General features: G+C 32.3%; 1 protein-coding gene across 2 annotated transcripts; it reads right to left on the bottom strand.

Annotated features, from left to right (window-relative positions):
* Window positions 1-51: 51 nt before the first annotated feature.
* LOC106063572 (putative ferric-chelate reductase 1) lies at window positions 52-23,033 on the bottom strand. Of its 2 annotated transcripts, none has more exons than XM_013221971.2 (16): window positions 22,875-23,033; window positions 12,507-12,734; window positions 11,894-12,069; window positions 11,270-11,358; window positions 9,209-9,302; window positions 8,890-9,090; window positions 8,405-8,542; window positions 8,144-8,315; window positions 7,672-7,794; window positions 7,326-7,441; window positions 3,055-3,141; window positions 2,878-2,946; window positions 2,666-2,765; window positions 2,068-2,214; window positions 1,677-1,747; window positions 52-1,460 (listed from the first exon to the last, which is right to left on the bottom strand). In XM_013221971.2, exons 2-16 carry the CDS (start codon window positions 12,724-12,726, stop codon window positions 1,368-1,370), a joined length of 1,896 nt encoding a protein of 631 aa, XP_013077425.1. In that variant the 5' UTR covers window positions 12,727-12,734; window positions 22,875-23,033; the 3' UTR covers window positions 52-1,367. The 2 variants fall into 2 exon arrangements, with proteins under 2 accessions (XP_013077425.1, XP_013077426.1); XM_013221972.2 differs by lacking the exon at window positions 22,875-23,033 and adding an exon at window positions 16,616-16,854.
* Between the last annotated feature and the right edge of the window lie 1,055 nt (window positions 23,034-24,088).

The following is a 24,088-nucleotide window of genomic DNA, read 5'->3' as shown; positions in this document are numbered from 1 at the left end:
TTCTGTGCATGGTTGGGTGAACAGTAATGGAATAAACAAAACAAACCACACTTATCTCTATTATAAATATGTTTTAATGTGAAAAGGTTATTTAATATTATTACAATGTCTAATTATACCATACACAGCAAAGCTTCATATATAGTTATATGGTATACAATTGAATCATTATGAGACAAAAAGAAGTCAGAAAATTTGTTACTGTTGTAAAATTATTGGTAAAATAGGAAACAACTTTTATTTCAAAATTCCTTTTCGCTTGCAATTTGCTCTATCATTTCAACAGTAAACAATTTATTAAGACAGATCATTTAATGTCAAGAGACAATTAGGTTCACAAACATTAAATAGCATCACTAAAATATGAGTGTATAAGTTACATATTTCAAATGTACAGTGTACAAAAAAAGAATAAACTACAGGCAGAAATAGCACCAGTGTAAATGTGTTTAAACAATAACAAGAACGTACTGACAGATCTTCTGAAAAAACTTTTAGACAATTATTGTGCATAGCAATTCATTTCTTAAAAAAAAATTGAAACTTATTTTAAACTGCTGAATACTTTTTCTTAAAATGTCTAAAGTTGAGATTAAAAAGACTTGTATATAGAGAAGAAAACATTGCATATATTCAAATAATATCAATGAAATATAACTTAGCCAATGATATAAAAAGTTGCACATGCAAAAAAAAAAAAATTTGACTAAAAATCTGTCATTCCATTAAAAAAAAAAAATACAAAAATAAAGATGAAAGTAAAAATGAAAATTAAGATGAACATACAAAAAAGCTGTAAAAAAAAACGTATTTAAAAATCACAAAATACATCATGAGGACTACAGTAACTGAAACAACTCACTAAAACAAAAGTTTCATTCTAATACAACAGTTCTACAATAAATTCAAAAGCAAGAGTAATCAAAACTAAATCACAGTAAGTATGTACATGATGATTCAAACCATTAAACCGAGCAGTATGATCAATACAATGCAAATAGTACTGGAACATATTACATGCACACATACACACACACAAGTTGTCTTCACATAAAAATGTTTCAATTTCGTTGAATAATGTCAATATTTACTAAAGACTGGCTTAGACAAAAAAAAATCTACCCACTTATTAATTTTACACTAATTTTAACATTGGACAAAGATTCAATCTATTAACTGTTCTTAAACTCTATTAAATATACAATTTATTTTTTGTACTGTGCTCAATTATTTGAAAATAAAAAATAATCATTAAGAATATTATTTTAGATGTTGAATACTTTCTGTTGTTCACCAACATTTATATGCAGACTGTATAAAATAGCTGGTAATTGAAAAATGTGCATTTACTATTGAGGCCAACATAATTAAGAAACAGCTATAATTATGATCATCATGAGTGTAATTATGAAAGTGAAGCCGATGTGTAGGAACAGCATGAAACGTTTGAATCTGTGACCCTGCAAAGAATAAATAAAATTATGTTATTATGTGTGTTCTTTTATGTAACTATTTAATTTGAACTAAAAAAAAACTGATATCGTCTAAATCATCTGCCTGACAAATTATACATATACAAATCCTCAATTTAATATGTTTGCCTTTATTAGCCATCTAAATTAATGTGAAATGTTAACCATTTATTTTGCATTTCCTACAGTTCAACTGTTACTTACAACTGGGTCAGGCTCCGGATGATGCTGTTTGGGATATTCCCTCTTGGTCTGTTCCCATTTTCTTCTGCGCTCTGTAATAAATATTTAATTTTTTTTTTTGCTTTCAAAGTCATTGAAAATACCCATTCATTTATTTAGATTTTAAAATGTACAATGACTACAGCCTAAGAAAACACAAACATCAATAGTATACAGAAAACGAAGTTTTACTTTAAATAAATTTTGTGTACTCCTTAGTGTTCTAATTAATTAGGGTACTAATTGACAGCTGCTAGTAAAAAAAAAAGTAAGTTCCCCTTTCAAACCTTGTGGTCTATAGGGCAGATGATGTACAGGTTCTGTAATGTCTAAATGCTAGAATGCTTAAAAAATACCATAGTTTTAAATTTACCTTTATTTTTCTTGTAGGTACAACACTGATGTATTTCTAGAGACAGTTCAACAATGATGTGGAAAATGACCCAAATGACCAGAATCCAAGTAGCCCACCATGGCACCATTACTTTACCAAAGTCCATGCCAATGAAGATTGTTGGAACTAAAAAGACGATTGGAAATCAAGACACACAGCTCTCAATTTATGTAGTCAATTAAAAAAATTATAAATATAGTTTTAATTTAAAGAGTCTTTCATTTTAAGTAGTCCAAGATTAGAAAATGCATTACGGATCAAAGACAAAGTACCTTAACCTCCCATATTGGTCATCAGAACTAAATACCTAAATAAGAAACCCAATTTTCAAAATATAGACCTTGTTTGAGGCACATAGGTGCACTGCCGGAGCCTACATTTATAAAATATGACAAGATCAAAAATATCCTAAGCATTGTAACAAATGCTTATACAAAAATAATGAAAATTAAGCATGTGTTCTGCATAATGTGTATCAGCTATGCCTATTGGTTCTTAATTTGTTGGTGTAAGGCTCAAACTTCAGTAGATTTTATTATTTCATTGACATTGTCTTTACCCTAACATCATGACTTACTTGCAAGCACATTGGCAATGGTACCAAAAGCCCAGTGAAACCAATTGAACACTGGTCGACATTTGTTGTCTTCTGAGGGACGAATCAAAGCAAGGATTGGCTGTAGAAAGAGACAACAAAGCTGTGAAACAATGGCCCCACACTCTCACCACTGGTTAATACTTAAACTACAAACTATTCCTTTAATTCAATGTAGCAAGGTTCACACTTACATTAATAATAATGCAGACCAAGATGATGATGCCAAGTATTGGGTGAGCTTTCTGGGGTAATTCAGGGGCCTAAAAAGTGGACAATGTATTAACACGATGTAAAACTGATTTATATATAACAAACATTTTAATAAAAAAAAGTTAAACAATTTGCACACTTTAATTTTGTATACCAACCTCACTGTAACCACCAGCTTCCACAAAGATAAGGATGATAGCAATGATTACAATGATGAACATGGTAGCCATACAATTGAAGTGACCCTATTTATAAAACAAGAAAAAGATACAAAATACTATTTAAAAAAAACAAAGTTTATATTTGGTGTAATTGTATTAATTATTTTGGATCAGTCAAGTGATTAAATTTTAATAGATCTAGACTAACAATAATAAATCTGTGTGATTAAAAATATTTGTATCAATTGTTTTTGTTTAACGCAATTTCATGCTTTTAGCTTTCTCAAAGTGCTAAGATACTAACACTTGTCTGGACCAGTTGGAAAAGGTGAGGGAAGAAAGGGGTATCTGGGTGAATGTTACCATTATTGCTTTTTAAAGGCATAAATAAAACTTGTTCCCTAATGGCTCAGGGGGACTAATTCAACTTATACCACCACATCTGTCAAGTACAATTTCTTTCCCTTGTTCCATTCCATACAAAATAATTAATTACCAATGGTTAATTAATTAATTGTTTTTTAGCGGCCCCCGTAAGGGGAAAAAGCCGCTATTAGGTTTGTGCAAAATGTCCGTCTGTCCGTCTGTCCGTCTGTCACACTCAGATCTCGAAAACTAGAAGAGATATGAAAAATATTATTTCATCATTAAATCCGGCTTGAAAAGTTTAGGTGCAACGGCTACTTTTGGTTTTCTAAAAGCAAACCGTTTAATTTATAAAATTAATTATGCAAGCGATTTTTTCATAAAAATACACCAATTCTAAAACAATTACGTAAATGTAAGGGAGGCAATGTTACAATATGCTAACAAAGATCTACAATTTTTGTGTATTTTCAGTATCACTAAGTCAAATATATTTTTAAAATGTACAGGAAATGTTTACAACAAATACAAATAATAGTTAATAACATTTTTTCTGGTCAACTAGCTGCTAAAATTAAAAGAAAACATTTCTGTTTGTTTATAAAGGCTAATAATGCACTTTGTATGTAAATATCACGCACATTTTTTTAAATGGACTTTTTATGCAGCGATTTTCGTGCAGTAGCGTAACGTCGCAACATGATCAGGTGCTAAACCAATTCCTTAAACTTTTTTTAAAAATCAGATTTTATTTATTTTTTGTTTAGTGCCCCCATCCGAATAAAAGAAGCTTATTTTTGTGCGTTTTGTCTGTTGGTCGGTCTGTCCGTCACCATTAGATTTAAAAAACTAGAACTCTAAAAGCTATTGAAAATCTGATTTACCCTTTAATGTTCCTCCCATAACATCTCAATAGTTTTAAGTATCTAAAATTGATTGTTCCGGATTTTTTTGTGCAAAACTAATCAACGCCAACAAATGTTTGTTTGCTCTTCTAACTTATATTACATTCAATTTCCATACTTAAACGTTGCAAAAACACATTATCAATAATATGTTGTTCCGTTTTTTATGTAAATAGCATATTAATGCTAAATCATAATCTCTATACTGACTTATATTTCATTAAGTGTAAAAATGTTCCGGATATTGTTTTATAAAACATGAATTATGCCTAATGATTGTTTGAAATCGCATAAGGCTTTTAAAAAAAGTAATTTACTAGAATTAATTACTGAAAATTACTTTTTAGACATTTAATTTTCTTGTAAAACATAACATAGAAGTTTTGTAATCGATAAAGAAAGTTCCGGATTTTGTTTCTTACAAATCGTCGCCAGAAATTTCCGAATTTATTTAAAAATCTACTAACGCCAAATAATTGTTTGAACTCCCTCTTCTAATTAATAAACAAACAATCTTCTCATTTACGAAATAATGTTTTTACGGATTTTTATGAAAAATATTTTAACTCACTACTCTCTTACAGTACATTTAACTTTCTACCTAAAACATTAAAAAATCTAATTATCGTTAATATTATGTTCCGATTTTTAAGGAAAACAAAATCCAAACACCAAAGTAAGGTATGAAAATCTCTCCACGTGGCTGTAGTACATCTAATTTTTATACGAGACCATCCAAAAAATTTAATTAACGGTATTACATTTATCTGAAATTCTCTTTTTCTTTTACTATTTATACAAACATCCGGAACAATCTATTATATAAACTTTTCAATTGTGTTCATACCTAAAAATTATTGCGATGTTTTGAAACGTAAAATAAAGGTTAATCAATTTTTAATAACTTTTAGTTGTTTTTTTATATCAAGATAACGGACAGACCGACTGACAGACAAAACGCAAAAACAATGTGGCTTTGATCCTTTTTAAATAATATCTATTAGAACTCAGTGCACCAATGTCTATGAACCCTCGTTAAATATCTCGTGTAAATAAAGACATTTTTTTTTTATGGTACCGGTACTAGCCTATTGTGAGGTAATGGAATTTTTTTCTTTGACGTCATATGAATGGACTCTTTAAATGTAATGTTAAAAGAACGCACTCGGTGCACCAATGTCTATTAACCCTCGAAAAAATTGCTTGTATTAATGAAAACATATTTTAGTCTAACTAAGCCGTGTGACGTAGTGTTTTTTTTTCCTTTGACGTCACATGGAATGAATTCTTTAAATGAAATGCTAAAAGAACGCACTCGGTGCACCAATGTCTATGAACACTCGAGAAATGGCTCGTGTTGATAAAGGTGATTTTTAGTCTAGCTAGGCCGTGTGACGTAGTGTTTTTTTTTCCTTTGACGTCATATGGAATGAATTCTTTAAATGAAATGCTAAAAGAACGCACTCGGTGCACCAATGTCTATGAACACTCGATAAAAGGCTCGTAATGATGAAGGCGATTTTTAGTCTAGCTAGGCCGTGTGACGTAGTGTTTTTTTTTCCTTTGACGTCATATGGAATGAATTCTTTAAATGAAATGCTTAAAGAACGCACTCGGTGCACCAAAGTCTATGAACACTCGATAAATGGCTCTTATAGATGAAAGCGATTTTTAGTCTAGCTAGGCCGTGTGACGTAGTGTTTTTTTTCCCTCTGACGTTATATGGAATTAATTCTTCAAATGAAATGAAAAAAGAACTCGGTATAGTAATGTTTATTAAGCCTCGTTATGTGACTCGCGTTTAAAAAAGGAATGATATCTTGATTTAGATCTAATCTAGATTTTTTAAATTAGATCTAGATTTTTATTACAGTATATCTAGATCTGGATTTATATTCTAATTAAAATTATTTTAGAGTCTAGATCTAGAATTTCTAGATCTAGTTTAGACTAAAATAGACTAGATTAAGATGTAGAATTTCAATTTCTAAACTTAAAGTGTAAAAAAAAAGTGTAGATTTTCATTTCCAAACGTTTTGATCAATATTGTAATGTTTTAATATACTAAAACTAATCTACTATTTTTTTTATTAAATTTAAATTTAAATTTACGGCAAATTAATCTTTGAAACATTATTACTTTTGACCATCGGATGGCTGCCTGGTCGTGCGGTTTGCGCGCTGGACTGTCGTTCAGATTTATGGATGGCCCAGGGTTCAAACCCTGCCCGCTCCCAACCCCCGTCGTCCTGCGGGAGGTTTGGACTAGGAAGTAATTATCTTCAACTCTGAAGGAACATCCGAAACGTGTAAAACATTTTACATCAAAATTAAATCACCTCTTGAATATTATTTGCGAATATGCAGATCCGACAGGGATCCGACTTCGACGGGGGCCGCCTCTGAGTTTGTGTAACACAAACTCTCTTTGTAATCTTGTTTTTTAATTGATTCTTGTGTGTCAGGTACAAGAAATAATTGTGCAAAATTTAAACTTGATCAGAGAGTGGGTGTGGGAGAAATAACATGTACTATCTTTTAACAGACAGGCAGACGGAAATGAGTTGACATAAGCTTTGTAAAAATTATGTACATTAGTACAGTGAAATAATTATTTAGTGTTTATATTTTAGCATAAATTATAATGATTGTATTAAAATACATAAGGAAAAAAAACAACAACTGACAGCCTGTTTTCATTTTGTTCTAGATTTTTTAGGCTACCAGAAAATAGCAAACAAACACTTTTTGTCCATACTTTAGAATGTTCAGAGGTTTCGTTAGAAATAAAAAACTAATTCATCCTAGCCAAACCTTCCATCAGGATGGTAATGAACAAGGTTTAATTTTGGATCAATCTATCAATTTGATGAGTTAGATACCATATCAACAGGGTCAGTCATTCTATATTATATATGTAAAATACAGTATTTCTAAGAATTAAAAAATGGAATGATTTTTTTTTTTTTACAAATACTCAATAGTTTCTATACTTACAAAGAACCAATACTTGTGCTCAAATATTCTTGAATTAGGCCACATAGGCTTATAGTATTTGGTCAGAAGAAGCCCAATTGAGGCAAAGAATACCCAAGCTAAGATCATCAAGCAGCCTATAAAATAACACAACAGAAAAAAAAAGTATTATATTGTTTTAAACCCACCCTTTATCATAAGATAAGAAATACTATCTCTATATATAAGCATTTGGAAACAGTAACTGCTTGAGTTTCATAAATTAATTAAGAGTCCCTCAATGTGTCCAAGACAAATTTATTTGTTTTAAATACAGAAGGTAAGAGCCTTTAATTTTTTAAATATTCAAAACAAAGAAAACTCTCACCATGAGCTTTAGCCAATGGGTACCTGGACCGTCCATAATAGTTAGACATTCTTCCAAAGTCTACACGCTGTGCAGAAGCCAGAGGTAGTTCCTCAACACTTAGGCCATGACGCTGAGGGCTACCTGTTACGTAAAAAAATCATACAATGAAAACAACATTTTACATATGCTCCATATTCAAACTTGCTAAAGTCAGCATCACCCTTGACTGCACAATGAAAATTAAGGAACATATATTTATGCTAGTACTAATGCTTAACTAGCAAGTTATGACCAGTAAAATATGAAATAGTATATGAAATATGAAATAGTATTCTAGTTTGAAAAAAACCTTATTACATAATTATAACTTATTTCAAAATTAACCTTAAAATATTCTATGCATACTTAGTAATGGTAGTAGACAACAAATAATGGTGGAAAGAAGTGAAAGGGGTAGGAGTAGTCAAGGGGGAACGATCAAAGCAAATACCTTTGTTAGCAAATCCATGAGCAAAAAGGAGATGATTAGGAGCACCTCTCAAAGGCTTCAGTTCTGGGTAATCCTCATCCAAGTCTCTCCTGATCTTGAAACGGCAACGCAATCTTCCATTTTCATAAGAACCTTCTTCAGAAACAAGTACATTTTGATAGTCATGATTAGCCTGCAAAGAACAGATAAATGGTACACTGGAAACATTTCTATCACAAGTCATTTATTAAGTCACAGAGAAAAAAACTACTACTGACTTACCCAAACATCATCCTGGCTTGCTACTTTGTATTTGGGAATAGGGTTGTTAGTTTTAGGATCTATAGTGTTGTAAGACAAGAATACTTCAGTTTTGTCTCTAGCAGAATTGTGTGCACATGTAAAGACTGTGTCATCTCCCTGAAACAAATCATCAACGAAACATGGAATTCAATTAAAATTAAGCATATATTGTATTAAGATTGTCAGTATTTTTGAAGATGATTCCAATTGTGACTAAGTCTATCCTAAGGGAACAAGCAACCCAGACATATTTGCTCAAGTTTTGAAAAGGAGAATGTCCTAAGGACTTATTTAAGAATTTAATAAGAACAAAAGAATTTTGAATATAACAGTTCAAGAAGAAAGAAGTCTAAGGTTTAAAATGATTACTTAAATATTGTACAAACCAGTATAGTAAATGATTAATTTTGTTTTTAAAATGCATTATAAATTTTGTTCAATCCACAAAGAAAAAAAAAACTTACCATGTATTTGTCATCAGATATGGCAAAGGCTACATATCTATCATTGGAGCCATCCGCAAGCCCACCTAACTCAAACTGAATGTTTTCACTGTCATCCACCCAAGTCAGGATGTACATACAATTGGGTTCTGTACATCCCTCTGGTTCTCTGAAACATCCTTTACTGTCTCCACACTTGTCTGTATTAATCGGGCTGATTTGCTGCAAAGGAGATTCAAATAAAAATTATGACCTGACAACATTTCAACTATGTACATCTAACTTATCAAAATGAAGTCTAAATGCAACACTATTTGTGGCAAAGAGAAAAGAAATTCACCTGCTTCTGTGGATGATAAGTTAATGAAGCATCAGCCAACACTCTTGACTTCTCTGACACCCAGAAAACATCACTGTCTACAATAAAAGTGGCTCTGAAGTAAAGATGAAAATAATATGAGACATACAAGATAACAAAACAAATAAATACAGACTAAACATTGGCTATGACTAAATTTTCATAACTTAGCCATATTAAGGAAGTCTGATGTAGCTACTTTTTGTATGGTGCTGTCAATTGTGGTTTGGTGTTAATTTCATAAGGTGTAATATCACACCTAATCTACAGTTTACAATTTTATCATCTTTTGGGCTTATTATCCTGAAGGTTTTCTGCTCAACCACTTTTACTCAATTCCTTTTGTCATCAACATGAATTACCGGTGTAGACGCCTCGTTAAAATTTGGCAGAATTGGCTGTAGATGAACAGGCCTATTCTAGAGCAGCAAATTTTAATAAAAGTGGGAATGGCTAACTATAGACTTACTTCATTACTTTAACTCTTTGGCTCTGGAACAACACACAGGGCGTTGAATTAAAAATGGGAAAAATGTCAGATCAACGCTAAAATCGTCGGCTATTTAAAATTTATTTCTCTGATTCATGTTTTTAAGAGCTTAATTTTTTTATCTAGAATAGTTTACCTTTGTTAAACATCCGGAATTTCCTTCATTCAATATGTTTTTATTTTGTACGAAGTTTTGAAAGAGATTACATTTATTTTTTCTGTGTGCATGTTTTTTTTAACATGGAACCTCAACCAGGGCTATCTAATCTTTGTAGATCTAAATATTTCTTTGATGAGAAAGTATAATAATTCAGATGACTGTTATTTTGTTTATCTGATGATGATATTGATTTTAAATCTAATCATATAGATTTAGATCTAGTAAATTAATTTCTAGATCTAGACCTAGGGCTAGGTCTAGTAATGATGAAGTTCAGCTGATGAAGCTGCCCCACCCCCAGCTTAAGTTCAATGTAGATCTAGAACTAGTTTAGCTGTCTCTACATGATCATCTAGATCTAAATCTAATCAGATAGAGGTCTACTCTAGATCTAGGAGCTGAAACAGAACAATTTCAGATTTTTTCCACCAAGAAATGTGGGAGTCAACCTGGACTTAGTCAGCACTGTATCTAATGAGCTGGAATGTTGTTTTTTTATTGACAATGACATTGTTGATAGTCAGCACAATAAATAGCTATGCTGACCATAGGATTAAATTGAACAACCCTGCTAGAATAAGATCCATTTTCAGAGAAAGGAGACCTATAACTAATATGTAAACACTGTAGGTCAGGGAGAACGTTTATGCTTGCGCTGGATGGGAGTCGAACTCACACATTCATATTGACTGCTTTCATGAATATCGCAGCTAGAAGGAATATTTATATACTAAGTACATGAAGAACTTTAGAAAGAAATACAATATATATATTTATATATATATGCTGTACAGTTGGACTAGTTTTAGGGTAAAAGTTTTTTGTTCCAGTGTATTGCTTTTTTATGGGCTTTTTCATTAAAGTAGTGACATTGGATTATTAGTTCCAGCTTATTATTTTTTGTGTCTATTGCTGTTTCTTCTATGGTGTTCTCTAAACAAACGGATAAAAATGAGAAAAATAGTTCTTTTGGATTCAATTTGGACAAAAAAATTCTTATTACATGCACTTGGATGGATATTTTCAATGTTGGTAAGTTTTTCATTTTTAATTTGTATATTTAAAACCCAAAATTACAACATGATTTGGAAACTACAAAACTTAAGAAATAGAAAGAGCATCCATTTCTCTTTAATTCTATATCAAATTTATTATTTTCCAATAATAAATAAAAAAGTTATACAAGTTAAATCGAAGCGAAGTAGCACACTCCGAAATGGCGGAAAAATTAATTCCGTCCAAACGTGGAAAATAATTCCGGAGTCAAAGAGTTAAGTGGAAGGATGAATGTCAAAAATAATATTTGGAAAATATATATTATATATGAACTAACCACATTAAAAAATCTCAAGGCATAAACAGATTTAAGCCAGTCAAAAATTTACAAGTTTACCTGAACTCAACATGTCCATACTTTTCGTTAGCTGACCACACAAATCTGACATTGCTTTTATATTTATCATCTCTGCTAATAACTGCATTCTGAAACATATAAAATCAGTATTATGTTACCTATATTTTTAATGTCTGTGTGACATGCATATTTTTAGAGGTGAAGAGATCATTTACTAGGATTACTTACAAAACTGTTTCAAAATTCTTTGATTTTTTTACAAAAACATTGAGGCTATAATTAAACCACCTAGTCTGCAGGCTTTTTTTTTTTATTGAAGTATTGCATACAAACAGCCTGGCCATCTCGGCATAAAAATATCTAGAATATTATTTGTTAACTTCTGCACCTTATAATTTGCTAAGCAAGTATTGCCCAAAATTGTCTGGCCATCTAGGAATAAAATTGTCAAAATTCTTCTCTTTGGCTCTAAAAACTGAGTGGTTTATAGAAAGTATCTTAAAATACCAGAATGTCTATACAGAAGATACAGTACTTTCTTATGGGTGCAATGTGACAGGAATACATAACAAATTAAAATGTATTGACTAAAGTCAGAAACTGTGGAACCCAAAAAAAAGTAAGCTTAAACTTTATCAAATCATTCAATACTGACACCCTTACAGAATTAGCTTGGTTCAGAGCATTATCTCTGGTGATGCAGTCATCTTTAGTTTGATAATCTTGATTAGGAAGCAATTTAATCTGCCCCACAGGTTTAGTACCAATTACATAAGGATAAGGATAAGCTGCCAGGAAGAATGACCGAAATGCAAGTTCACTTGTAGAGGTCAAGTTAACTGAAGAAAAAAAAATTACAGTATGATAAGTGAAATAATATAATACTTCTCAATATGTTAACTGTTAACACATATTTCAAATTAATTTAACATTGCTTAAATATTTATATATAGGGTTAATTATCATTTCACAAAACAATACCAATTTTCTTTATTAAAATCAAAACAAGAAACACTGAAGAATTTTTAAAAAATGTATATATATATATATATATATATATATATATATATATATATATATATATATATATATATATATGTGTGTATATATATATATATATATATATATAACAAATGTATATTTAAAAAGTTTTTTTCTTTTCTATACATAAATCAGTATGAACACAAAATAATAAAATACATTTCACTCAATGATGGAAATACCAATAGGTCAATTTAATATAATAATTATAAAACTATGACACATTGCTACTTACCTTTGACTTCAATATTGGGTACATAGCTGTCACTTCCAACTTCTATACGGAATGGAGATGGCATAATTTTTGGTTTCTCTGAAAGACCAAAAGGGCTGTGATCTCCACACTGGCAGCACATGGCTGGTGAAAAGTCTACGGCACCATGACCTGATTGCAAGCTGGCAACCAAGACCACCAGACACAGGACCAGCGGCATGGAATTCATTTTTAAAAGCATCTAATCACATTATCAAAAGAAAAGAAATAAAAAGCTTGTCACTCGAACAGAAAACAAATAGAAGGACAAATGATGTTAAATTATAGCATCTGTGTATATACACAGGGGTGCAAAAGTATGTATATACAGTGATAAAAAAAGAGAAAACACTTATACATTTACTGCATTTATTATACTGTAAGAATAAAATGAAAGGATTAAAAGTATATACACTTGTTCAGTATAATTAATGGTTTAATTGAAAGGAAATATATAACATTTTCTTTGTTTGTATAATAAATACAGTAAATATATTTAATAAGTGTTTTCTTTTAACACTTTCTACCTACTTTTGAACCACCCCTCAGGTATATATTTTTTTAATGTCTATATAAAAAAGCCACTTCAGAATACTTTGTTAAACATGTGACTTGGTATGATTGTCTGCTCAAGTTTCACCCTTTTATGTACATTTTGAATAGTGCAGGTGCAATGCTTTTATGAAGGTGATTATGTAAAAGGTGACATTAGAAAACTGAGAACAGCCATTGTTTTGTTTTTTTAAGTGATTCTAGTTTTAAAAAGTACTTTCAATTTTAAACTACTCTTTCAGTGTTTGTGATTTGTATAGCCTAGTTCACTTAAAAAAAAAAACAGGTTCAGGCTGACACAAAGAAACAAGCTTATCATCATTAAGAAAATATTTGTATATGTGTATCTGACTGTTATTATTGTTTATACACTAGCCACATATGAATGAAGGCTTGCTGGCATTAGTTTGTGTATTATGTATCTAGTGGATTGGATTTAGATCTACGTCAAACATGGCGAATGTTCACTTAATTTTTTTCATATTGAGCAATGAAAATGAAAGTAGTGTGAAAACGGGTTTACCTGTTTAGCCGACATATTGATATCACATATATAAAATACTGTGAAAACGGGTTTACATGATTTGTTAAAAAGTTTTGTTCTTTAATAGAAATAAATTTAGGTATTTCTTTTTATTTTTAGGGCCTTCCATTTTTTTTGTGGGATGGACATTAAACATACACTTTAAGGTCTCCGTCATGCTCTAAGGAACAATTATGCTAAGTTTTATCAAGATTGGTCAAACGGTTTTATCAAGATTGGTCAAACGGTTTTGATTTCTGCATACACTCTTTATGTCAATTATCTAATCTAATCACTTTCAAATCTAAAAAAAAATCAAGACTTTCTTTCACAGTAATTTGTTAAAAAGGTAGAGTAATAGAAATTATCATAATATTGAATCTAGATCTATGAAAATATAGGCCTATAGATCTAGAATCTAGAATCAAAATTGCCTAACAGAATTTGAGATGTAGACTTAGACTAGTCTAACCTATAAAAAGTCTATTTTACTTTTAAATTAATTCTTAATATAATCTAGATTTAGATCAGGGCTTGCTAATAAAAATACCAAAGAGTGGAGATCTATCACAATGTGAGAAATGGCGAGGCATCACTTTGCTGTCAGTACCAAGCAAGATTTTTAGCAGAATCCTACTAAACAGAATAAAGGGAGCATGTGATGAACACCTAAGGGAAGAACAGGCTGGATTCAGAAAAGGGAGATCTTGTGCTGACCAAATAGCTACACTCAGGATAATTGTAGAACAATGTGTCGAATGGCAATCTCCTCTCTATGCAACTTTTGTTGACTTTGAAAAAGCTTTTGATAGTGTCGACAGAGAATCTATCTGGACTGTAATGAGACATTATGGGATCCCCAATAAAATAATAACCATAATCAAGAACCTTTATGATGGTTTCACCTGCCAAGTAACCCACTGTGGCAAGCTGTCAGAGGAATTTCCAGTCACAACAGGAGTCAAACAGGGATGTCTTCTTTCACCACTCCTGTTCCTTCTAGTACTGGATTGGGTCACAAAAGAAGCCTACTCTAACGCAGGGAAAGGAATCCAATGGACTCTCACACAAAAGCTGGAAGATCTGGAATTCGCTGATGACATAGCCCTATTATCACACAGACTACAGGATATGCAAAAAAAGGTCACAGCTTTAAGCGAAGTAGGAAAAAGAGTAGGCCTCAAAATAAACCACCAAAAAACTAAAGTACTTAAAGTAAACAATAAACAAAGTGGAGACATAGTATTGGATTCTAAGACAATAGACCAAGTAGAAAATTTTATATACCTTGGGAGTGTAGTCAGTATATCAGGTCGAACAGATGAAGACATTAAACGCGGTATAAATCTAGCACGTCAGACATTTACACAGCTAAAACCAACCTGGAAATCTCCTTACATCTCAAACAAGACTAAACTAAGAATCTTTAACTCTAATGTCAAGGCTGTCCTACTGCATGGTTCTGAAACATGGAGAACAACTGAAGCCACAACAAAAAAAATACAGACCTTCATCAACAGATGCCTGAGAAATATCCTAAAAATACACTGGTATGACAAAGTAGAAAACACCAAACTGTGGGAGATGAGTGGACAGAAAAATATAGAAGTGCAGATCTTAGAGAGGAAGTGGAGATGGATTGGTCACACCCTTAGAAAAGATACCAGCAACAGGCTGGCTGCCTGGTCGTGAGGTTTGCGCGCTGGACTGTCGTTCGGATTTATCGATGGTCGAGGGTTCAAATCCTGCCCGCTCCCATCCCCCGTCGTCCTGCGGGAGGTTTGGACTAGGAAGTAAACTATCTTCAACTCTGAAGGAACATCCGAAACATGTAAAACATTTTACAAACAAACAAAACAAAACAGAGCTAGGCAGGCCTTAGAGTGGAACCCACAGGGAACAAGACGCAGAGGAAGACCAAAAAGAACATGGCGACGCAGTGTACTTGAAGAAGCAGAGAAGACCGGGAAGAGCTGGGACACCATCAAAAAGCTAGCAAGAGACCGTGGAGAGTGGCGTGTTTTTGTCGAGGCCCTATGTTCCATGAGGAACTCAAAGGAGTGATGATGATGATCTATTGATAGCCTAGAATAAATCTAAATCTAGTCTAAATTATATTATATAATGACTTTATTTTAGTCTATCTAGACTAAAATAAAATATTAATTAACTTTTTTCTAGAATTAATCTTATAGATTAAAGAGTTTACTTCAAAAAAGAACATAATGTTTTAATTAACCTTAAATCTAGATATGTTAACTATATTTAATCTAGATCTAAATCTATAGAGTATAGATAGTCTATATATATATATAGATCTAGATCTATACTAAAATAAATAAAATCAATATAACACTAATATCAGAATCTAGATCTAAATAGAATAACAGATATATGAAAATATAGACTCTACTATCTCTAGAATAATTTTAAATACTATATAGACCCTAGATTGCCTAAATCTATATAAATATAGTTTTAGAAATTATATCAGATAGACACTAATGACTAATGCCAGATCTAGATACTAGTCTACCTAGTGTCCTAGAATGACCATAAGAGCACACTTAAATTTCCTCTGTACATTGTACATCAAACATTAGTGAGGACAGTGCAACCCAAAACTGAAGTGAAAATTTGTTTGTTTTCTTGAACTTTTTCCCTACTTTTAGACCAACCCATCCACTGACACTCCTACACACTGCACAGCTTACTTTACGGGAGCACCCCAAAAATATGGCAAGCATGTCCTCTCTATAAATATAACGCACTGTAATGACTGCAATGGGTTTGAATGGCTGCACACAGCCAGCCCACTAGAGTCCACTAGATCAAAGTGACAAGCACAACATTTAGATTATAAGTGGGTGTACTGCGACGAAGTATCAGCTATTCCCAGATTAACTGTCAAGCAATTAGATTCTAGATCTAAGTCAAAGCCTATCATCAAGACTTCTACTGGGGGATTGTCATCGTCCCATGACACGCTACTAGATCTAGATAGATCTCTACACACCTGAGTAGGCCTACAGCAGAGCGGCAAAACTCAAACCAATCCGAATCAACCAACTTGCATGAAAATCAATTGAAAAATCAACCAATTAGTAAGCGGTGAACATCCCGAGATTAGAACATCATAAATATATATATAAAACTAAATATAGAACAATTTCTTCAATAATGAACAAGCTTGTCCTGTAGATCAAAATCACATAGATCTAGAACTAGCTACATTATCGTACGGAAGAAAACAGATGATCCTGTTAGCACAGTTACGGCACTTGCCACCTGTGTTCTATATTTATACACCTCTGAGCTCATTCTGGCACACCTAGCAGTTACACACAGTGAGCACTATTTGACTGCGCAAGGATTCTCACTGTATTGAATTGATTTTTTTTCTTCACCTTTCCCGTATTCTATTGTTAGGGCACCACTCATAATCTATCGATCGTCTGCGTTATTTTTGAATAGAATCAAGACCGTCTATACTTTAATGTATTCTACCCATCGCTTTCTTTGTATGCCACTTCTTTTTCCTAGTACTGTTCCATGAAAGAAGGTCTTCACGATCTCTGAAGACCTTATGTCATATAGCCATACAGTTTTTGTTTGTGTTTTTGACATTTGATGTGTTATGAGATATTTGAGTTATAAAGAATTCGTTATAGATGTAGATCTGGAAGGAATTGTGACTGTTAACAACTAGAACGTAATCATTTTCTTTTTTTGAAGTAACGTCTGTATTATATAAGATAAGATTTATAACAAAACATCATCAAAACTACATCTAGATCAAAAGTCACTCCATTAAAAGTGTCAACTAACGATATTTTCCAGTATTTTTACCCTATTTAGAGTTGGCTATAATTTCCGAGGTCAGAAACATATGGCATGCACAACAATGACAATAAAACCTCGTTATGATCAATAGCCAAATAGCTTTTTAAAAAGGACATCAGCATGGTGTGCAAGTATCAGAAGTTTTAAATAACTCGGAGCTATCGTTTCAGACGAAGGAACCATAGAAACGGAACTACTGGCCAGATAGGACAGTTCTCAGCAATAGACTCTACTTGCAAAGTGCTAATATCTAAATATACAACAAATTGAGGCAAACTATTTTGCATGCTTGTTTTTATAAGCATTACGATTCTTTAAAAAATGCTTTACAATGTTTTTTTTTTTTTTTTGCATTTGACCCCAAAATCTCTTCAGCTGGTCTTTAAAACAACATAGAAAGACAAAAGGAATGGTCATCGGTACTAAAATCAGGCTGACTCTCATTTGACATGGATACATTCTTGTAGCCTGCAAATCTTGGATGCTAACTGCAGAACTAAAGAGGAGAATCATAAAAGAGGAGACTGTAACAGGATCACAATAAAGCAATGGGGTCTCATGATGACCACTTTTGTCACCTACGGGGGCTGAGGGCTTTGAAGTGTTTTTCTTTATTTAAGTGAGGAGGATTCGCGCAACACGTCGACCTCACTTTCTCGCCCTAAAGCCCATCCTTTTCCAGAATCAAGATTTGGTCAAGACGACCGGAACGAGTTTGGCGGCCTGTAGATCATACATAGCTTTGATTGACTTAAAGAACATTTCTGCGATGTTTGTGTATGCGTAGGTCAGAATTTCCTCCCGCCTTTTTGCTGAACCACGACGCCTTCATGAGTCTGATGATCAGTCCAACAGTCCGCTCCACAAACAGCTTTTGTGATTTTAACATCCTGCCTGTCCGTCAGTCTGACAATGATGAAGTATATTGGCAGTGAACAATCACGTGTCTGTCCAGAATATGTCTTCAGATTTTCCAGTCAGATATGTCCAGCATGATAAGCTTATCTATCTTAGATGTTTTATTTATAACAGAGTTCAGATGAGAACCGTGTAGAAACTTTGCTTGATGTCTGTTGGATATTGTTAGAGCATGAGTTGCATAGCGGCTTAAGGTCAGGCTAGGCGTAAAATCATTAGATGGTCATTTGTACCTTTTGGTAGCTTGATTTCACTGTAAAGCCAACACCTCACTGTTTGTACCGGTACCGAAAATAAAAAGTATAGCCTGCACCGACTTCTGTAATCTAACTTGTATCTCTGCAAGTCGCTTTTCACTCCGAGCAGCAATATCTCTATTGTATTTCGGGGCGGTTTGTTACAGCACGGTCTTGGAGAATGCGGATATTCCTGGAGCCGAGTATGAGCTCATGTGTTTTTATTTATGTGTATTCAATTGGTTTCTTCTTGAGATTTAGTTACCGGTACGCGTGTTTTTGTTTTTTTATATTAACACTGGAGATGAGAATGTGGCTTGCGCGATTAAAATTGTTTAAAGTGCGGGAGATTTACGCTGCATCAGCTTCACTCTCTCCCCACTTACCGGCAGCATCCAGTGGCAGATCAGTATGAAAAAAAATATATTTTTTTACAGTACAGCTCTCATATGGGCCTAAGCACAGAAGGTATGGTATGTATTTTGAAAGACCATTTCACTAATAAAATGAAGTACCGTACAAGAGCAATGGGCCATGCACATGTAACTTGGACAGCCGCAAGTCTCTGAACATTGACGTAGAGCTAAATCAGGCTCCATACTTTAACTCTGCCCACATCAACTAACTAGAGACAAATAAGTCATGCAGACTCTAACAACGAACAAAACAGTTTGAGAATACTAGTGTAGGTACAGTAGCAAAAGTAGGTCAGATCCACTCTGCTCAGAATGTGCCGAAATAAATGGGAGAAAGGGTTGGGGTAGGATGACTAGTAAACAGGCAGCTGATGAGTAAGTGTGGGAAGACTGGTCCGAAGAAGTAAGGGTGAAAGTCATCTTTACACATTTGGAATATTTCTTTACAATAGAAACATCTTTATTAAAGGCCAATATGTAATCGTATTGCGTTGTTTACTTAGCGTATGAATTAATATATCAAGCAAGCGTGTACAGACAATAGTGACATTCTTCTATTTAAAAAAACATAACCCATGCTTAGTGTGGAGGGGAGATGGGTTCACATTGCATATGGACTTTTTTTGTTTTAAGTAATTAAAACAAGAAAATGAAGGAAATTCAAAGTCCCTTTTTTTAATTATTTAGATAAGTGTTAGTGTATGACAATATTTACGCATACACAATTATTGAAGCAATGCCATATTAGAAGACCATTAGGAGGTAACGGTATCATTGTATTTTCGGAACCACGACGACACTAAAATGGAATGAAAGTAGCGCTTTAATAATATCTCCATACAAATGGTATATATAAAAAGTGAGTAATTAGGAGCCGCTAAGACTGCAAGTAAACAAAGAGTTGGCTCTACATACATTAACATTTAGTTCCTAGTGCAAGTAAACAAAGAGTTGGCTCTACATACATTAACATTAGTTCATAAGTATTTTGGACGTCTTTTAGAAATCACTAGGCCACTATTTGGACGAGGCTTAATGACGTGGACGGAACATATGTCTACAACTTGAGTCTGCAGTAGCACATGAATGATATCGATGTCCTAGAATCTCTGAGTAACACCTTGCTGGGTGATGAGAACTCAGTAGTGAAAACTATTGCCATTGTTCAATGAACAAGTTCTTCATAAGATAATCAGGAAGTAAAAAAGAATTATTTCAAGGCATACATAAAAGCCAAATGTTCTATACCATCTCTTTCGTTTGTTTCTTAGTTCGTTTGGAATAACGCCTCTAAGGCAAACCTGAACAATAACGTTGTCTTTATTTCTGAAGACTAAGTCTGTGTGAAGAGTGTGTGAAGAGTGTGTGAAGACTGTAAGTCTGTGTTGAAGTTTAATGCAATGGTAGAACAAGTAAAGAAACCAGTTCATCAAGTAACTCTTCCATGTACAATCAAGTAGTAGGGCTCTGAACATAATGTCACTGGTCTGTTGAATTCTTTAATGTCATTGCTTTCAGATCCATTTGTTTAACTACATTAGACCAAAATTTCAGTAAGGCCTGGACTCTACCTACACTTTGGTTAAATAAATTGATTTGTTTTGTAGCCAGGAAAGCCTTGACAACTTCTCCCAAGCTCCAAATAAAGCACGAATTTGAGCACAGAATGGGACTTAATGTACATATATATAATATATATATATATAAAAAAGTTTCCCTTTCAGACCTTGCGATCTATGGGGCAGATATATATATATATATATAATCATTACAATACTTAATCTACTGGTATTTACTATTTAAATAGACATTTGGTTCTTCATTATCTCAAAAAAAATCTGATATATATATATATATATATATATATATATATATATATATATATATATATATATATATCACAGGGGGGGGGGAGTAAACTCATGGCTTAACCAACCTCAACACAACTTACTAACCATTCTGCTAGTGAGTTACTTATGAAAAAAGAAGAGTGTATAGTTTATATCTATATATTTGTTTCAAACTTACTTAAAGAGGCAACCTGAAAAGGGGACTAATTAAGCCTATACCAACACTTGAGTCAAGTACAATTTCTTTACATTGTTTGAGATACCAAACAAAATAATTAACAATATTTAATCAACTAATTGGTTTTAATTCTTTTTAGTGATTCTTGTGTTGTCAGGTAATCTAATGTCAAAGTAAGACTGCAAAATATGTACACAATTTTTACCAGACAGATGGAGTGAGTTAAAATAAACTTTGTAAAAACACATAGATCTACAACTATTACTTAATCCCCTTAAAGTTTAGTGATTAAGATTACTATTCATCCAATATCTATAGTATAAAACTTAAAACTAATCTTTTAACTAATGTTGTATTTGTAAGAAAATAATATGTATAGTAAAAAAAAATTATAGCATTAGATTGGGTGTAAATTTCACTTTAAAAAAAACTCATACTAAACACACCCAATGCTTTGAGTATAGATAAATAGATAGAGTTAATCTCTAGATATACAGATAGAATCTAAAATATATGGCCTCCTTCAGTCATGAAGTGACTATGGATAATCTCATTGAAATGAGACGAATAAATGAGCATTAGCTATGGCCGGAACAATGTCACCCACACAGCAGTTCCCCCCTCTCCACACAGCAATGTATCCAAAGGAACAGTTATTGTGCTGATACAGTTTGAAGTAAGTGGCATTGCAGGCTCTCTCTGGGTGAAGCACTGAGTGCTGCAAAATGCCTAAGGGTAGCTGGCTCTTGATAGGCCTATTTCCACAGAGTGGATTCCCAAAGCCTATCCCATGACTGGGTATAGCTGCAAGGCAGCATAGGTTTATATATTATATCATATATAGTATTATATAAGTATAGATATATATATATTATATATATATATATATGTGTATATCACAATAAACTACAGAATCTTTAGGTACTTTGATAAAAAATTCAATTTTAATTAATCTAAATGAAACTAGTATAGTTAGATAGATCTTTTTGAATGGAGTTCATTGATACCTCATTTATGCTTCTAGGTTAATTAGAACACAAGTTATAACCATTTTAGTGTTGGAAAATTAGCCTATTAAAATAAAAAAAAAAAATTGTGACTGAAAGGAGGAGCTTATAAATACATTTGAACTGCTATATAACATTTTAACGCTTAAAGATAATGTAATGAAATTTTCCATAGAAATACACAATTATGTTCCGATAATTATGACAATTTTAAACCTGTGATATCTATTAACACCTTTTTGTATTAAGCCCTTGATGATTGATGTAGGGCTAGGTGTTGAATAACTTTTAAACCAATAGAGATAATTGAATGAAATTTTCAACAGAAATGCATGATAGACCCATAACTTATGTCCTATAGTGACAGTCTATAGCCTATACATGATAATACATTAATTTGATTAATTATAGTATATTAAATATATAAATTATAATAAATATAGTTAATATAGAGTATAGACTAGACTAGATCTAGATTCTATAAATGATTAAATCTAGAATCTAGATAATTAGATAAGCCTTAATTAAGTGCCCTCCAACTAAACTTAAACACCAAAGCCTAAGCTAAAAAATAAGGCTAAGCCTAAGCTAAAAAATAAGGCTAAGCCTAAGGCCTATAAGTTACTATAACGTATTATAAGTATAAAAGATTATAACTTATTATATTAATTATTAATTATAAGTAGATCTATAACTATAACTATAAGTATTTTTAAAGCAATACATATTACATATGTTCACACTTGAGTTGTTTCACTCAAACGTTACATGTAAAATGTTTACGTCAGATCTAGATTCTATTAGTCTATCTAGTTATAAATACTTACTATTACTTAAAGTTAGTTAGTCCACCATCTCATATTATGTTTTACTGAAAAAATAAAGTCAGTAGAGAAAACCCGTTTTCCTTTTTCGGTACCAGCGAACTTTAAAGGAAATGACCTTTATATTATATGAATCAGGTAAGAATGTGGGGCACTGTTAAGGAAAAAAAAACAATCATAGAAACAGGTGTATATAACATATGTATATAAATTTATATAAACTAAATTAGTTCATAGGTATAAATCTTATGTAAAAAGACTCCTTTAAGAAGTATCATGAATATGAATATAGTTTGTTATAGATCTGCGTTCTGCATAATTTCATAACTCTTCATTAAAAAAAAAATCTAGATTTACACCTCCTAAACGACCCATATTCTGACTCAGACATTACTCCTGTATTCACTAGTGATGTGAATATCTCGTTGAAAGGGGACATTATACAATTTAATCTACTAGTCTGTGCAATTCAAATTTGGGTTGCACTTCTTTGTTTCAATCACTAGTTTTTCTAATTCTTATATCTTATAAGGCTTATATTATAAATTACAGACGTTACTTCAAAGTTAAAGATAATTGTAAGTCACTGGCGTATCCATGTGTCAATCTAGACATGCTTTTTAATCAGAGATTTTAAATATGCTAAGTCGTTAATCTTTTGTCGGATTCAGCCAGCAGATTCTGCTTATGTGAAGTAACCTACTGGATCAACATTTTTTGGCAATTATATTTTGTTTGTTGTTGTTTTCTAGCAGCTCAAAAAAAAAAAAAAAAATGAAAAGTCATTATTAGTTTCATGTTAAATGTCCGACCGACGTTAGTCACATTTCAATATGTTTTTAAAAATACAGACACAAAAAAAAAAACAGATGCCAGGTCATTGGTTTTCCTGGCTGGCTGAGGCAACCCATTCTATGTTCTAATAAGCTCTAGGGAAGAAAGAGCATTTGACGATTTGTATGAGTAACTTTTAGCATAAGGAACGAGGAATATGCGCCTTTATCTTTGAGTCTTTCAAGATATTTTACAGCTTTTTAAGTTTGGCCTAAACTATATATCACGTTAACTTTTTATTTTTCAAAACATAAAAATACTATTCAAAAAAAAAAAAAAAGCTTAGGCCTATATGAAGCTTAATTGTATTAATTTGGATCAGTCATGTAATTAAATTTGTAGCCTACTAGATCTATTTTAAATTCTTATCTTGTAGGCCTATA

This window comes from Biomphalaria glabrata, chromosome 5, assembly GCF_947242115.1.
Source record: "Biomphalaria glabrata chromosome 5, xgBioGlab47.1, whole genome shotgun sequence".
NCBI lineage: Eukaryota > Metazoa > Mollusca > Gastropoda > Planorbidae > Biomphalaria > Biomphalaria glabrata.
The sequence above is the reverse complement of the archived record's forward strand: the minus strand, read 5'-3'. Positions and strand labels throughout refer to the sequence as shown.

Excerpts from the sequence above, each read along its gene's own strand:
- LOC106063572 (XM_013221971.2), bottom strand. The coding sequence starts at position 12,726 with ATGCTTTTAAAAATGAATTCCATGCCGCTGGTCCTGTGTCTGGTGGTC. Across the intron at positions 9,091-9,208 it reads CTTATCATCCACAGAAGCAG|CAAATCAGCCCGATTAATAC; the intron begins GTGAATTTCTTT and ends TCTCCTTTGCAG. Across the intron at positions 7,795-8,143 it reads TCATGGATTTGCTAACAAAG|GTAGCCCTCAGCGTCATGGC; the intron begins GTATTTGCTTTG and ends TTTACGTAACAG.